Source organism: Notolepis coatsorum, assembly GCF_963971535.1.
Source record: "Notolepis coatsorum genome assembly, chromosome: 12".
Taxonomy (NCBI): Eukaryota; Metazoa; Chordata; class Actinopteri; order Aulopiformes; family Paralepididae; genus Notolepis; species Notolepis coatsorum.
The window spans coordinates 72,210,804-72,225,803 of NC_140176.1; the positions used below are offsets into that span (position 1 = coordinate 72,210,804).

The 15,000-nt window shown below is 44.5% G+C and overlaps 1 protein-coding gene across 1 annotated transcript in view; it reads left to right on the forward strand.

Moving 5' to 3' along the window:
* LOC311237904 (disco-interacting protein 2 homolog C-like) overlaps positions 1–15,000 on the forward strand; it is a gene marked incomplete at its 5' end in the record, with an annotated part of 107,099 nt that overhangs the window by 83,073 nt on the left and 9,026 nt on the right. Inside the window, 4 exon segments of the mRNA XM_084325878.1 lie at positions 786–897; positions 5,946–6,055; positions 7,847–7,977; positions 13,134–13,302. Coding sequence (XP_084182004.1) covers positions 786–897; positions 5,946–6,055; positions 7,847–7,977; positions 13,134–13,302 — 522 coding nt within the window.

Here is a 15,000-nt window from a genome sequence, read left to right on the forward strand (position 1 = left end):
TTATATAATTATTAGGGCTGTCAGTTTATCGCGTTAATTAGATTAATTAATTACACAGCAAATTATCGCGTTATGAAAATTAACTCAAAATGTATTAAACATTTTTTATATTTTTTTTTATTTCTTTTTTAAAATATTTGTTTATCTCATTCATTCCATAAGAACGTAGAATACACATTTACAGACTTTTTTTTAATATGGTCCATTTGCATGTTCTTGGTATTCTAGGGACATCTATGGATCTCAAGGAATGTGTCAGAAATGTGTCTGTTACTAGGCTTGAGTAAATTGTAATGAACCAAATGAGAATATCAATACATTTCTTTTTATCTTTGACTGTGAATAACACCATGCTCAAATTGACCAGACCTGAAAAATCTAAGCAAATGAATAAATGGAAGATGATTAAACAGAAGGTTTTGTAGATACAGTACTGAATTCTGCCATCCGGACACATGCAATTTGAAATATGATTATAGAATAGAATATCAGGCCTAAAATGGTTATGCGATTAAAATGCGATTAATTTGATTAATTAATTACAAATCCTGTAATTAATTAGATACATTTTTTAAATCGCCTGACAGCACTAATAATTATATATACAATTAAGGCCATTATATTATATATCAGGCTATACCCACACGTCTTCTGATTATGAATGAACGGATCATAGATGTGTTCCATCTATGTTGAAGTGTGTCGTGGAGCCTGACAGCCTCTGGAGGAGGGAGTTGCTCAAGAGCTCAGTGTCTGTTTTATGCTGAAGTACAGTCTGTCTCCAGGTCAGCCGCTCAGCGTGTGTGATGACCACAGCAGTCATCTGTAAGCTGCTTCGCTCCAAGGAAGCTGTGGCTACAGTCGACATCAGGAACTGGCCTCCAGTCCTGGATACTGGTATGTCGGCTCTGGCATCACACACACACGCGCACGCACGCACGCACGCACGCACACACACACACACACACACACACACACACACGCACAGAGCTCACCCACGCGCTTAGCGGAGGTGATGGCCAGCAGGAACGCAGTCTTGAAAGACAGCTGTTCCAAGGTGCCTGCTCAAGAGGCTCAAACAGGGCCTCGGACAACCGGCCGAGGACCAATTGAAGGTCCCAACTCGGAGACAGAGAACGTTTCAGCGGCTTAAGGCGCCGAGCGCCAAGCAGGAAACGCTTCACAAGAGGGTGGCTGAACAACGTAACGCCCTCAAACCCCTCATGACAAGAGGATATAGCCGCAGCATATACCCTTACCGTCGAAGCCGACAGTCTATCAAAAATAGACTGAAGGAAGGTAAGGACAGCGTCCAGGGGGCAGGACACTCCCAGCCCCCCACCTTACACCACTCTTGGAAAATACGCCACCTACCCGCGTAAACCGCGATAGTGGAGGGAGCATGCGCGTTCCGGATGGTGTCAACCACAGAAGGATCCATCCTCTCCAGACTCACCCTCTCACCAGCCAAACCATCAGCGGCTGGCCCAGCACAGGGAACTGACACAGAGACCCGTGCGCTTGAGAGAGGGCCCGCGATGACCAAGGAACAGGCCACGACGGGGCTACCAAGAGCTGGATCAGGACCGGGAACCACACAGCTGCGCCCCGGTCCGGCGCAATCAGGATCAAGGTCCTGCGCTCCTCAACGTACCCGCCCCAACAACTGACCTAACAGATGTATGGGGGGAAGAATCCCAGGTGGCCGCGGCATCGGTCCCAGACCTGCCTGACTATGTCCGGACGTAATCCCCACTCGTCAGGGTGAGGACCGCCCCGCGACATCACACCTGTACCCACATTCACCCTGCCGGGGATGTGGAGAGCCCTCAGGCTGCGCAGATGGAGAACGCCCATAGCCAGCCGCCCGGTGCAGACGGGGGGAGCGTACTCCTCCCTGTCTGTCGATATACGACGCTGACGTCGTATTGTCCGTCCTGCTCAAACACTGTTTGAGGACCAGAAGGACCGCCTTCAATACCAACACATTGAACGTAGCGCAGACCGGGCAGCATGACTGCGTTGGCCCGACGCGTCCCCAGTGAGGGGAGGTCCCCCAGTACTGACACGGGAACCTTAGCCGCTTCCACTTGCCTCTCACCGGGTCTATTTCCATACTGGAAAAACCACCTCCGTATCCTCCTCATGAGGTGAAGAGGAGGCCAAGAGGGACCACGGAATGAGCAGATGCCATCATACCGAGCAGGCGTATCACGGACAGTGCCGTAACCGTCCTAGGACGGAACCTCCCGAGCGTGTCGATAACATGCTCTGAGAGGGATGCCCATAGTACTCCACCCGTTGACTGGGAAGAGGAGTACTCTACTTCCAGTCTACAGCAAACCCCTGGCTGGTGAGGAATTCCACCACCTGCCTGGTATGAGACCTGACGATCCACCTTGACCGCCACGGACCAGAACGTCATCAGGGCAGAATACACTTCGTAACCCCTGATGACGCAGAGGCCCCAGTGCGGCCTCCACGCACTTGGTGAAGATGCGGGGAGCCAGAGAAAAACCGAACGGCAGCCTCTGGTACTCATACGCTAAACCCTGCAAAGGAAGCGTAGGTAAGCCCTAGGATGGAAGATCGGGGATGCGAATACGCATCCTACAGGTCTATGGAGGAGAACCAGGCCCCCACCTGACAGTGTTCAACAGGTAGGAGACGGTCCAAAATGCTGAACCTTCCCATGGGACACGTCCAGCATGGGTCTGACACCCCCCCCCTCCCCATTTCTCGGGCACCAGAGAATACCGGGAGGAAAAAGCCACGACAATGGCTTGCTTCGCCCACAGAGATTGGATCTCGTTGACCAGAGCTGTCACTGCTGGTGACCCTGACAATAGGGTCTGTACCAAACCCGAAAACGGGTGGGGTTGTGTAAATACAAGTCCCCGCCTCAGCGTTCTCTCCATCCACCTCGACATATGGTACTGCTGTAGCCATATGTGATGATACTCCCAAACGCACCCGCCGCCATTTGGCGCAGGTCCGCTAAGAACTGTAGATAGGTGGCCCGGTCCCACCCGCTGTGCATAGCCAACCCTGGACCCGTGCGAGCAGAGCGTTCCGTGGAGTCGGGACATCGGACCCTGACACTACCCACGAGGCAATCGCACCCAAGTGGGGACCCCGACAGAAAGGGCCGGTTTGATACGGGGGAAGCTGACATCATACTAGGTGACAAAAGCTCCCCCACTGAACACCCCTCAGAACATGCTGAGGAGTTGTTCTGCAGCTGGACATGCAAGGTCTGTTTCAACATGCCAGAGGCAAAGGACTGATGCCACCTGCTTCATAAACACGGAGCACCAGTGGTGGTTGCAACAGCAACCTCCACTGTGGTGTGCACCCATGAAGGGGTTAATGAATAAATGAACTAAAAACACCACCAATACACTGTAGAATGGGCTAGCCCATACACACAACGTTAAGGTGATGCGGACCAGAGAAAACCAGTCCCGCATACCATTCATAATATTCACAAAAAGCACACCAGCCCTAGACCTCAGCCCATTCACCCATGAAAAAGGTAAACAAATCCCTGCAATACTCCCAACAGTAGACACCGATTGACCGTCAGCATGAATGGTTAAGAGGAGGGAAGACCTTTTAAAAAGACATCCCTCAGCGGGGAATCGAAATAGAAACAGTAACCCAGCAAATAGCATAGCGTTAGCCGCACGCTCCAGGATAACCGGGAAAACAACAACGTTTACCCAGATATCCTGCCCCTTGCGCCAATACACAACTCGGTTGTCTCCCGGGACAACTCGAGCAGCATCACCAACGCCAGCATTGTTATGCCTAGTGGCGCAGATCCTATCTGGACGCGAGTTAGCCCGATAGCTACACATCGCGTGACGTCCCTCTGTCTGCTGTCAACAAGACGAGGAAACCCCAGTACAGGCCCGACGCGGAGATGCATCGAGATGCAGGACCGCAGAACCCATACGAGCGCCGTTGAAACATGCCGAGAAGATTCCAGGGGCTGGCAAATCTGCGGCATTGTTCAATTTCTCTTTACACTTCATAAACGCTAGTTACACATGGTGCATAGCAACCGCCATGATGGAAAACGAAAAAGAGGAAGGGCGAGTGTGACCACGCCTGGTGACTTATAGGGAGGCCACTGGGGCGGGGCCTGGTCAAGTGCAAGGGTGTTTTGTTTTCGTTCATGTAGTACAGTAGGTACAGAAGATGAGGTATTTCTCGGTATGGCGAAAGAGCGAGACATGATTCACCAGTACGACCATATAACTATGGATCGGGCCAAATGTCCTCTTTCAATGGGAGAGTTCAATCTGGATTTAGTATCACCAGGCGTGATCCACAAACCGTGAATGAAATCTACTGTAAGTACAGTTACTTTTTTATAATGGAAATTGCTCCGGCATTTTTCATCAGATTGCAACGTCGATTTTTGCTAAACGTTCACAGAAAGGTAGATAAACTAACTGCGTTCTAATTTATGCCAATAACGTTCAGGTTTGTGGTACATAATCCCAAAAAATAAGAGAAATAAAAAAGGAAATCCACAATTGACAGGAGCTGGCTGTGAGGATTCGGAGTTCAGGAGAGGTGTAGGATTCAATCGCAGGACGAGGAAGAGAGACAGGCAGGACACACCGGGATGTAGTTGACAAAAGGCTTTACTTGTTGATCACAAGGCTTTAACTACAAACAAAAATGATGATAGTACTTCAGCATAAACTGGCAGATTACACGATAACAAACGCGGAGAGCACAGCACGGAAGGGTGCTGTGTGGAATCACAACCACAACATTGATAATAATAACAACGATGAATATGATAAGATAGGATAAGACAAGATAGGAAGAACAGCACGGGAAGGTACTGACGGGGTAACCTAATTACAAACAATGACGCAACACTGGAAGACAGGGGGCGGGGAGAATATATACAGGTACTAATTAGACAACAAGGAACAGCTGGGGGCTGACAGGCAGGACACATGAATACAAGGGAAGGAGACTAGACACTGAACTAACAGACAGGAATAAACATCGTAACATAACAACACAGGGAAGACTAGGACTACACAGGAACATGAATATGAATACACACAGGGAACAAGAACATAGGCAGTGCATTAGTGATACTAAATACCAGGTACAGGTGCATGAAAGTCATTAACCCCAGAATTCCGCCAGGGGGCGTCAGAGGATTGCCTATGTTCAGGGAGTTCATGAGGCCAAATGGCAGATCCTGACACTGGCTGGAGCTAGATAGTGTATTTTTTTAAATTCCAACGCCATTTGAAAGCTCTGGGTCTCCTCTCCTCGTAAGACTACAAACAAAATGGTGGCGCACATTACCATCCGTCGATATTCGCTAGTTTCTGAATACTCCATCCAAAATCCAAAACTAATATTTTACTAATAACACTTTAACCTATTCGTAAACAAACATATTGCTGAAAATATACACTATGACTGCTGTTTTATAGAATAGAAATACTTTAATCATCCTGAGTGAAATTTGGCTACAGAGTTAGGGTCTTTACTCTTGGCTACATTTGAAAAAAAAACGCAACATTAATTCATACAGACTGTAGAATGGCTTGGGTCCGGTACCGGACCCGTCGGGCTTAAGAGGTTAAGAACACGGCCCACACCAGTCTGTCCTACTTGCGACTGCTCTTCAGCACTCCTAAATCCTGCTCTTAGTTAAGAACGAATCCCGGAGAAGGAACCGTTCGTGAATCCCAAAATGTTGTCTGATCTTTTGTCTTAAGTCCATTGGTGAATGAGACCCAATATGTATAGAGTCGGTGAGCTCATTATACTCTGTTGTAAAACCTATCTACAAATACAAGAGAGACCCAGAGTGGGAATTCCCCTCTAATGATGGATGATGTCACCTAATGAATGTCCTCACTGGTATAGTAATCAATTGTGTGTGTATGTGTGTGTTCCAGATGACTTACCAAAGAAGAAGCCCCCAGCTCTCTATAAGCCCACCAACCCTGATGGCTTGGCCTACCTGGACTTCAGTGTGTCCACCACAGGCATGCTGGCTGGAGTACAGGTCTGATCCTGTTTTTAGCTCAGTGCTAATCCTTGTCACTTGACCACTCCAGAGCGAGCAGTCATTTAAGATACCAGTGTTTCTGAAATAACAGAAATCACAATTAAATATCAGTTAGAAATATTTATTTAACACAGTAATATTATAATTAATCAATTGATAATAATTCAGTAATAGCTGTCCTATAGATATACATTTTAAGAAAATGTATATCTTAACTCATTGGCTGCCAGCTATTATCCTTATCCTGTGGTAGCTACTGCCAAGCTGTAAACGATGGGAGTTAGTCACCTTGTTTGTAGAACTAAATCTATGTTCTATATTATAGCCATGGATTCAATACTATATTCATTTGACATTGAGTTTCTTCCGGTCAAGATGCATAAAAGAGATAATTTTTCCATCCATACGTTTCCGTGTTATACCATGGTGAATATAAGTATGGTTTTAGAGCGGTCTAGGGTCATTCATGAAATTCATGAAATCATGAGTTATAGCCCTACATGTCAATTCCATTGTAGACGCTGCCGTTTCTTGCCTGAACCCGCTATTGTTCCGGAATCAAATCTACAATATAGGTATTATGTTCCATCATGAATGCATGAAGGGGGGGGAGTCGTTTCTGATTATTTGATTGTCAGTAATGGCATTCGCATTGAACACTAAAAACGGTTATCAGCCCGATCGGTGTAAAAGCATTGCAGGATCAAGCTAGAATTGACGTCAAATCGCCCTTACCTGTGGCCGGGAGTAATCCAAAAAGAATATTCCAATTTCTTGATCGCCATCTGGTAGATCTAATGTCCATTTGCTCGACGGCATAATCGACCATAACATATGGATCGAGCATATTTGACGGGCTTCAATGTAACCGGCAGAACCGTTTGCCTCGCCCGAGAAGGAAAAATGAAACCCGTGACCTGGGGCCATCCCACAGCCCAGGATACAATGTTAGAAATGGTGCTCGATACCGCCGTCTAGCGTGATGCGGTCGGTATTGCATCTAGGCATTCTCAATGCGATTCCCAATGTTAACGCAGAGTCAGTGGGCCTGTAATGAATCGAAATATCGAATAAAATAAATAACGATCAAATAACGTATATATACGTGGTTGTCGGAAAACATGTATATAAACGTTGTCTGCGTCCAATGAGTTAAGTCATGGGTATAAAAAAACAACAACAGATGTATCGTAATGTTTCAATATGAATATGGAAATCAGACGGCATCAATCTAAAATTGCTAATCAATATTAATCTAAATTACTGTGTGTTTTTCTTTTTTTTATGAACTATAATAAATATAGCATTGTAAGTTAATGTCTTGTAAAGTTTAGTGCAGATATATCAACTAGTGCTGCCTGAATCAGTCCCATCACTTTTTGTCTACCTATTACACTTTTAAAAAGCATCAAAACATTGAACAGATCAAATTGATTGAAACAAATCAAATATTTGCCCGAATCATCATCAAATTAAATCATTGTTGGATCGAATCTTTCTGCCTCTAATTAACTCTGTCTATCACTACTGTTCCCTGTTTGTCTCTATGTCCATCTGTCTGTCTGCGTCTCTGTCTGCCTTTCTGTGTGTGTGTGTGTGTGTGTGTGTGTGTGTGTGTGTGTGTGTGTGTGTGTGTGTGTGTGTGTGTGTGTGTGTGTGTGTGTGTGTGTGTGTGTGTGTGTGTGTGTGTGTGTGTGTGTGTGTGTGTGTGTGTGTGTGTGTGTGTGTGTGTGTGTGTGTGTGTGTGTGTGTGTGTGTGTGTGTGTGTGTGTGTGTGTGTGTGTGCAGATGTCCCATAATGCAGTGGGAGCGTTCTGTCGGTCGGTGAAGCTCCAGTGTGAACTGTACCCGTCCAGAGAGGTGGCCATCTGTCTGGACCCCTACTGCGGCCTGGGCTTTGTCCTCTGGTGTCTCTGCAGGTTGGTTCTCAATCCAGTAGTTCTCAACGTGGAGTCCGGGGGTCCCAAGTCAAATTAAGTTGAATTCCACTATAATTAATATAATCCATAATTAACACGACGACAGAATGTATGATGACTATTCTTGTCATATGTTTCACTCTCTTCTCTAATTATCTCCTCGAAGTATCGACATGGAATTCTATAATAAAACATATCTAAGCTAAATGAATGAATGAATGATCATTGCATTTATATAGGTTGACGACATCAATGCTAACAATGCAAAATAGTCAGATAGTTGCAAGTACATGCAATCTGACATCTGGAAAACCTGTGAAAGCCTGCTAACAGTCACAGATAAAATAGAGTATTTAGAAGGTCAATACAGAAGAAACAACCTGGTTATTGATGGCATAGCTGAGTTGCCTGGAGAAACCTGGGGAGACATAGAAGAGAAGGTGAGGAGCGTAATGGTGGAAAGGTTCCAGCTACAGAGGGACATTGAGATGGAGAGGGTGCACCGAACAGGGAAACCTGTGGATGGACGCGAGAGACCAAGACCCATTGTGGTGACATTTTCAAAACATAAGGACAGATCAGCGGTTCTTCAGAGAGCCAAAGACATCAAAGGAACAAACATTTACATAAACGAAGACTACACAGACGCTGTCCGTCTGAAAAGAAAAGAACTGTTGCCCAAGATGAGAGCTGCTCGTGAGAGAGGAGAGATCGCCTTTCTGAGGTATGACAGACTGATAATCCGGCCCCGAAGTAGCAGCAGAGGGACAGTTGAATGGTTGTTGACCTTGCCTTGCTTGCTTTTTTTTTTTTGCTTTTTTGCTTTTTTGACGTTTGTTGAGAACGTGCCATAATGACTTTACAACTACCGAAGAAAGGACTAAGAATTGCCCATCTAAATATTTGTAGTCTAAAAAACAAGGTACAAGAACTGAGTTCTGTCCTATTTGAAAATGCTTTACATGTTACAGCCCTATCTGAGACACATCTAGACACATCAATAGATGACAATCAGGTTGCAATACAGGGGTATAATTTATACAGGCTTGATAGAAATAAGCATGGAGGAGGTGTTGCTTTTTATATTCAAGAACATATACTGTACCGGTCAAAGTACGAATAGATCTAAGTGCACCTGGTGTGGAAATGCTATGGCTACAGGTTCATCTACCTCACCTTAAACCAATTCTAATAGGCTGCTGCTACAGACCACCGGGCTCAAACATACAGTACCTTGAAGATATATGCAAGATGCTACAAATAGTCACTGATATTGACAGAGAAATATATTTTGTTGGAGACCTTAATATTGACTGGTTCTCCAAAACATGTACATTAAAAAAGAAATTAAGTGATGTGGCCAATGTGTGCAATCTATCACAGATTGTGAATGCACCAACCAGAGTTAACATCAGGTGCACAGGAAGATCTTCAACTTGCATTGATCACATTTTCACAAACTCTGTGGAGATGTGTTCAAAAATAGTATCTGTGCCAGTAGGCTTTAGTGATCATAACATCATTGCAGTAGCAAGGAAAACTAAGGTGCCAAAAGCTGGGCCTAAAGTTATATACAAGAGAATGTACAATCATTTCAATGAAAATGTGTTTGTTGAAGACTTGAACGAGATACAATGGGATAATGTGACTGAACTAACGAGTACAGAGAATGCCTTACAATTATTTATGAAACTGTTCTCATCCATCTGTGACAAACACGCCCCTATGAGGAAATTAACGGTCACAACAACTAAAGCCTCTTGGCTTGATTTGGAGTTGAGAAGCTGTATGAAAGAGAGGGATCAATTGAAAAAGGATGCTATTGCATCCGGTAGCTCGGATGATTGGCAGGCCTACAGTTTTCTGAGAAACAAAGTCACCAAAATGAATACACAGAAGAAAAAACAATACTATAAATCCAAGTTTGAAGAAATTAAAGGTGACAGCAAAAAGTTATGGAGAACCTTTTTTTTAAATTTTTTAAATTTTTATTTTTTTCCCCTCCTCTTTTTCCGATTTTCTCCCATCCCACTGTTAGTCGTTATGCCAATTCCCAACTCCCTTCCTGGTTGTTGCGCACCCCCCCTACTGTTGGTCCGGGAGGCCGGAGACTATCACATGCTATCCTCCGACACATGCACAGCCAGCCGGCAGCCAGCCTGGCAGCTCAGATTCTCACTGGGAGAGTGTAACGTGTGGAAGGTCACACTACCTCCCTCCAGATCCTTCCTTCGCTGAGCAGGCGCCCCGACCGAACTGTAGGAGTATTTTTCTGTTTACAACGCCCAGGACCCACCCATCAGCTTTCCCACCCTCTAATACTGCCAATTGTATTAGTACGGACGACCAGCCAAACTGAAAACAATGTGGAGAGCTGGGATCGAACACGCGAACCCAGCGTCTCCAGCATTGGTGGTGAGTGCCTTGCCCACTGCACCACCTGGCCGCCCTATGGAGAACCTTAAATGAGGTAATGGGAAAGAATAAAACAAATATGATGCCCTCGTTTATAGAAGCAGCTGGTGGATTTATTACCAAACCTCGAGATATAGACAATCATTTTAATGATTATTTTATTGATAAGGTGGAGATGATAAGGAATCAAATGCTGCCAGTGGTGGTAAGCTGTCTGAATCAATAATTAAACAGCATATTATGCATACAAAAAAATTTGAATTTGATTTTATGGATATAAATCTAGAGCAAATGGAAAAGTGTGCACAGTGTGACAAACCTTGTGGTCATGATAACTTAGATGGTAAACTGCTCCAGCTGGCAGCCAGAATTGTAGCAAAGCCACTGTGTCATATTTTTAATCTATGTCTAAGTGAGGGTGTTTTTCCTCAAATGTAGAAGATAGCTAAGGTCACTCCACTTCCAAAAAATGCTAAACAGCCTTTTAATGGAGAAAATAGTCGACCTATTAGTATCTTGTCAGTTTTAAGCAAAATCATGGAAGGTGTTGTTTTTAAACAGATTCAGCATTACCTCTCAGAAAACAGTATCAATTCTCAATTCCAACATGCATATAAGGAGGGTTATTCTACATGTACAGCTTTAACACAATTAACAGATGACTGGCTACAACAAATTGACTGGTGGCGAATGGTGGGTACTGTACTACTGGATTTCAGTGCAGCTTTTGACCTCATAGATCACGAGTTGCTGCTCATCAAACTAACTGCATATGGATTCAAAACTGCAGCTGTTAACTGGATAAAAAGCTATCTATGTAACAGACAGCAATGTGTTGTGTTTAATGGTACCCTGTCCAACTTTAAATCCCTACAGTGTGGAATTCCACAGGGAAGCTGCCTGGGGCCCCTCTTCTACGCCATTTTTACAAATGATTTGCCATGGGTATTAGAAAATACATGTATGGTTATGTACGCCGATGATACTACAATGTATGCATCATCAGACAAGACAGAAGAGCTTAATGAAGTCCTTCAGAGAGAATTGAACTTAGTGTCCACTTGGGTGTCTGAAAACAGGCTGAAGTTAAACATCTAAAAAACCAAGAGCCTAATATTGGGATCCAAGCATGCTATAAGAAAAGACGTGAAGCTGAGTATATCTTTAGATGGAACAGCTATTGAGCAAGTTAGAGAGGCAAAGCTGTTGGGTGTCACACTTGATGAAACACTCTCATGGTCAACTCACACAAACAATGTGGTTGCCAAAATGAGCAGAGGTATTTCAATTATCAGAAGGTGTAGGTATTTTCTAGCTGATCTGATATTGAAGCAAGTGATACAGTCATTAGTTATTTCTCACCTTGACTACTGTCCAGCTGTCTGGTCTAATGCCTCAAGACAAGAGCTCAATAAGATCCAGCTCACTCAGAACAGAGCGGCCCGTCTGGCCCTGAACTGCTCAATGAGAAACAGTGTGGAGGGGTGGGCGGCTAGGTGGTGTAGTGGGCAAGGCACTCGCCACCAATGTGGAGACGCTGGGTTCGCGTGTTCGAATCCAGCTCTCCACATTGTTTTCAGTTTAGCTGGTCGTCCGCAGTAATACACATTGGCCGTATTACGGGGAGGGAAACTGAAGGGTGGGGATCGGGCGTTGTGGACAACGACTCCTACAGGTCGGTTGGTGCGCCTGCGCAGTAGAATCAGGAAGTGTCGGGGGCAGCGTGAGCCTCCCACGCGTTACTCCTCCCCACTGAGAGATCGAGCTGCGCAGGTGAAAAGATGCGACTGCTGTTACCTCAAGTACCGGAGGGGACTTGTGCTATGTATGACTTAGTCCACATTGCAGCCGCCTTGTGGGAGGCAAGAAACAGCGTTAGTTCGTGACAGGGGAGGGTTGAATTGGATGATACGAAATTGGGATGGGAGAAAATATAGAAAATGGGAGAAAAAGTGGATCAAAAAAAAAAGAGAAACAGTGTGGAGGGGATGCATACCAAGCTGTCGTGGTTGAAGGTGGAAGACAGACTGGATTGCAGCCTGATCTTGTTCATGAGGAATATATATATCTCAAGAGAACCTATCTGTTTGTATTCACAGCTAACATGTACACATGATCGACATAAGTATAATACTAGGCATGCTTGTAGGGAAACGTTCACACTGCTACTACCAAAAACCAATGCAGCAAAGAAAACTGTGTTATATAGAGCCATGTCATATTGGAATAAACTGCCAGTACATCTTACTCAGATAACCAGTAAGATAAGTTTTAAAAATAATTTGAAAAGAGCATTGAGAGAAAAAGAAATTAGTTTACATTAAAGAAAAACACAGATACTGTAGTTTACACTGTAAAGATATGACTGTCTGAGAGTTGAATCCCTTTTATTGTATTTTCTGTGATCTGATACTCTGTTTGTGTACTGTAATGCTATTTGGAATAATTTTTATATGTAGGAATATTGGAATATATTTTTAAATGTATGCTACTATAATGTTATGTATGTATGTACTGTTTTTGTTGTGTGTGGACCCCAAGGAGACTAGTTGTTGCTGCGGTGATGACTAATGGGGATCTGTAATAAAGATAAAGATAAAGATAGCTCTTTTCTAGATACTCAAAGCGCTTTACAATGTAGGGTGGAAATTGCCTTCACAGCTCAGAGGGCAGCGATCACTTCATCTCAGATCGTTTTTTCTTTTCACCCCTCCTCTCTCTTCTTCCCTCTGCCTCCCCAGCGTGTATTCAGGCCACCAGTCCATCCTAATCCCGCCAGTGGAGCTGGAGTCTAACCCGGCCTTGTGGCTGCTGGCCGTCAGTCAGCTGAAGGTCCGGGACACCTTCTGCTCCTACAGCGTCATGGAGCTCTGCACCAAAGGCCTGGGCCTGCAGACCGATGCGTTAAAGGTGGGCAGTAGTTGTTTGGCGCACGCGTATGTCCAGTAGCCTCCCCTAGGCACCCCTCCACTAAGGAGGTCAAACGTTTTTGTGCCATCACCGAAATATCTGTTGTAGAGTCAATATTTATTTAAATAGCATATTCCACCTTTGTGAGATGGTTTACAACATTTAAAAAAAATCTAAATTCGTTTTAATTTTGTTACCACAACAGCCTTTTGAGCCTCTGGGGTTGTAAATAGCAGTGTGATGAACACTTGTGCCTCTACCCGGGCGCTTTGGCCTCATTCCTAATACCTGACAGCACAACTCAAAACTCAAAAGTCCCAAACGGAAAGAATAATCCGATCCCACGCGATTGTAGTCAAGACTTGGGGCAACATTTGGATGCAAACACCTCATTGAGCGCCACAAGCTTCCCCCATCCTTCACTGTCTAGCGCCAGCTTTTCTTGACCATTTTCATGATATTTCACGATCTTTGCGGAGCTATTGTATATTCTATATTATAGCTATGGAGACAATAGTATGGCTCATTTGACAGACTATTTCTAGTCCAACATGTAAAAAAAAGAGTTTGTTTCTACACATTGTAGTTTGTAGTTTATTACACGCTAAACACCGCCCATTTCCAAAATAGTCCAGTCTTTTTCCATAGATTGCGAGATAAAACGTGTTATATGCAATAAGCCCAAATCGTTCTGGTTGATCCCCTGAACCCCCAAATACTCCCAAATCAAAGGTATATACCATGTACACATGTGCCTTTACAAGATCATCAATGGGGGGGGGGAGTAGTCTTAGAAAACGCTTAGTTTATGTCCGGCAAAGTAAGAAACTGTGATCATTACAGAAACATGTTTCAGGTTCGGTAAAATAGACATAGGGGGTCCTTACCTTAGCCAGAAGGTACTCCAGAAAGAATAATTCCAATGATCCCATCGGCGATCGCGATTACTCGTTTATATGTAATTACACGTGTTTACATGAAACTATAGGTTTTGAGGCGAGCAGATCTGCTAGCGATTGCTTTGCAAGAACTCCTCCCCCTCAGAGCGAGTCTTGATAGTCCAGTTCATTCATTGTCTCTACTGATCCCTTTCTATCAGAGTTCAAAAGGGAGGCGATACTGCCACCTGGTGAGATTCGATCGGCATTGCAATTCCAACGTAGGCAAACGAGCCAGGGACGGCTAGAGTGATCCAGATGATTGTTTAGAACGGGGATCAGAGGAAAAAGATCAAAGGATCCAAAAACACGTTTACTCATTATTGGCCACCATTGAGTTAAGGGGAGTAGCCATTTTGACAGGCATTTCTCCAACCAATTATCAACCGACAAATGCCATTGTGTGCGCACAGGAGTTGGCTACAATTTGAGTGGTTGTTTGTTCTACCAATTGAAAGTTTGGTTTGGGACTTTGGCTTTTTGTGAGGGGAGATGGTGAAATGTTTTGGGGCCGAAACTGCGTTCTGAATAATAGCATTGTGGACGGAGCTCCCATTTGATTACATAACGTTTGACCTCCCTACATCCATGTCAGGACGAACGGAAACCTGGTGAATCCTACATTTAGAAACCTGGTGAATCCTACATTCAGAAACCTGGTGAATCTTACATTCAGAAACCTGGTGAATCCTACATTCAAAAAGCCCACCGTTCATTGGAGATATAGTGGCAGCTTGGTGATTGGTCAGTCTCGCAGCCA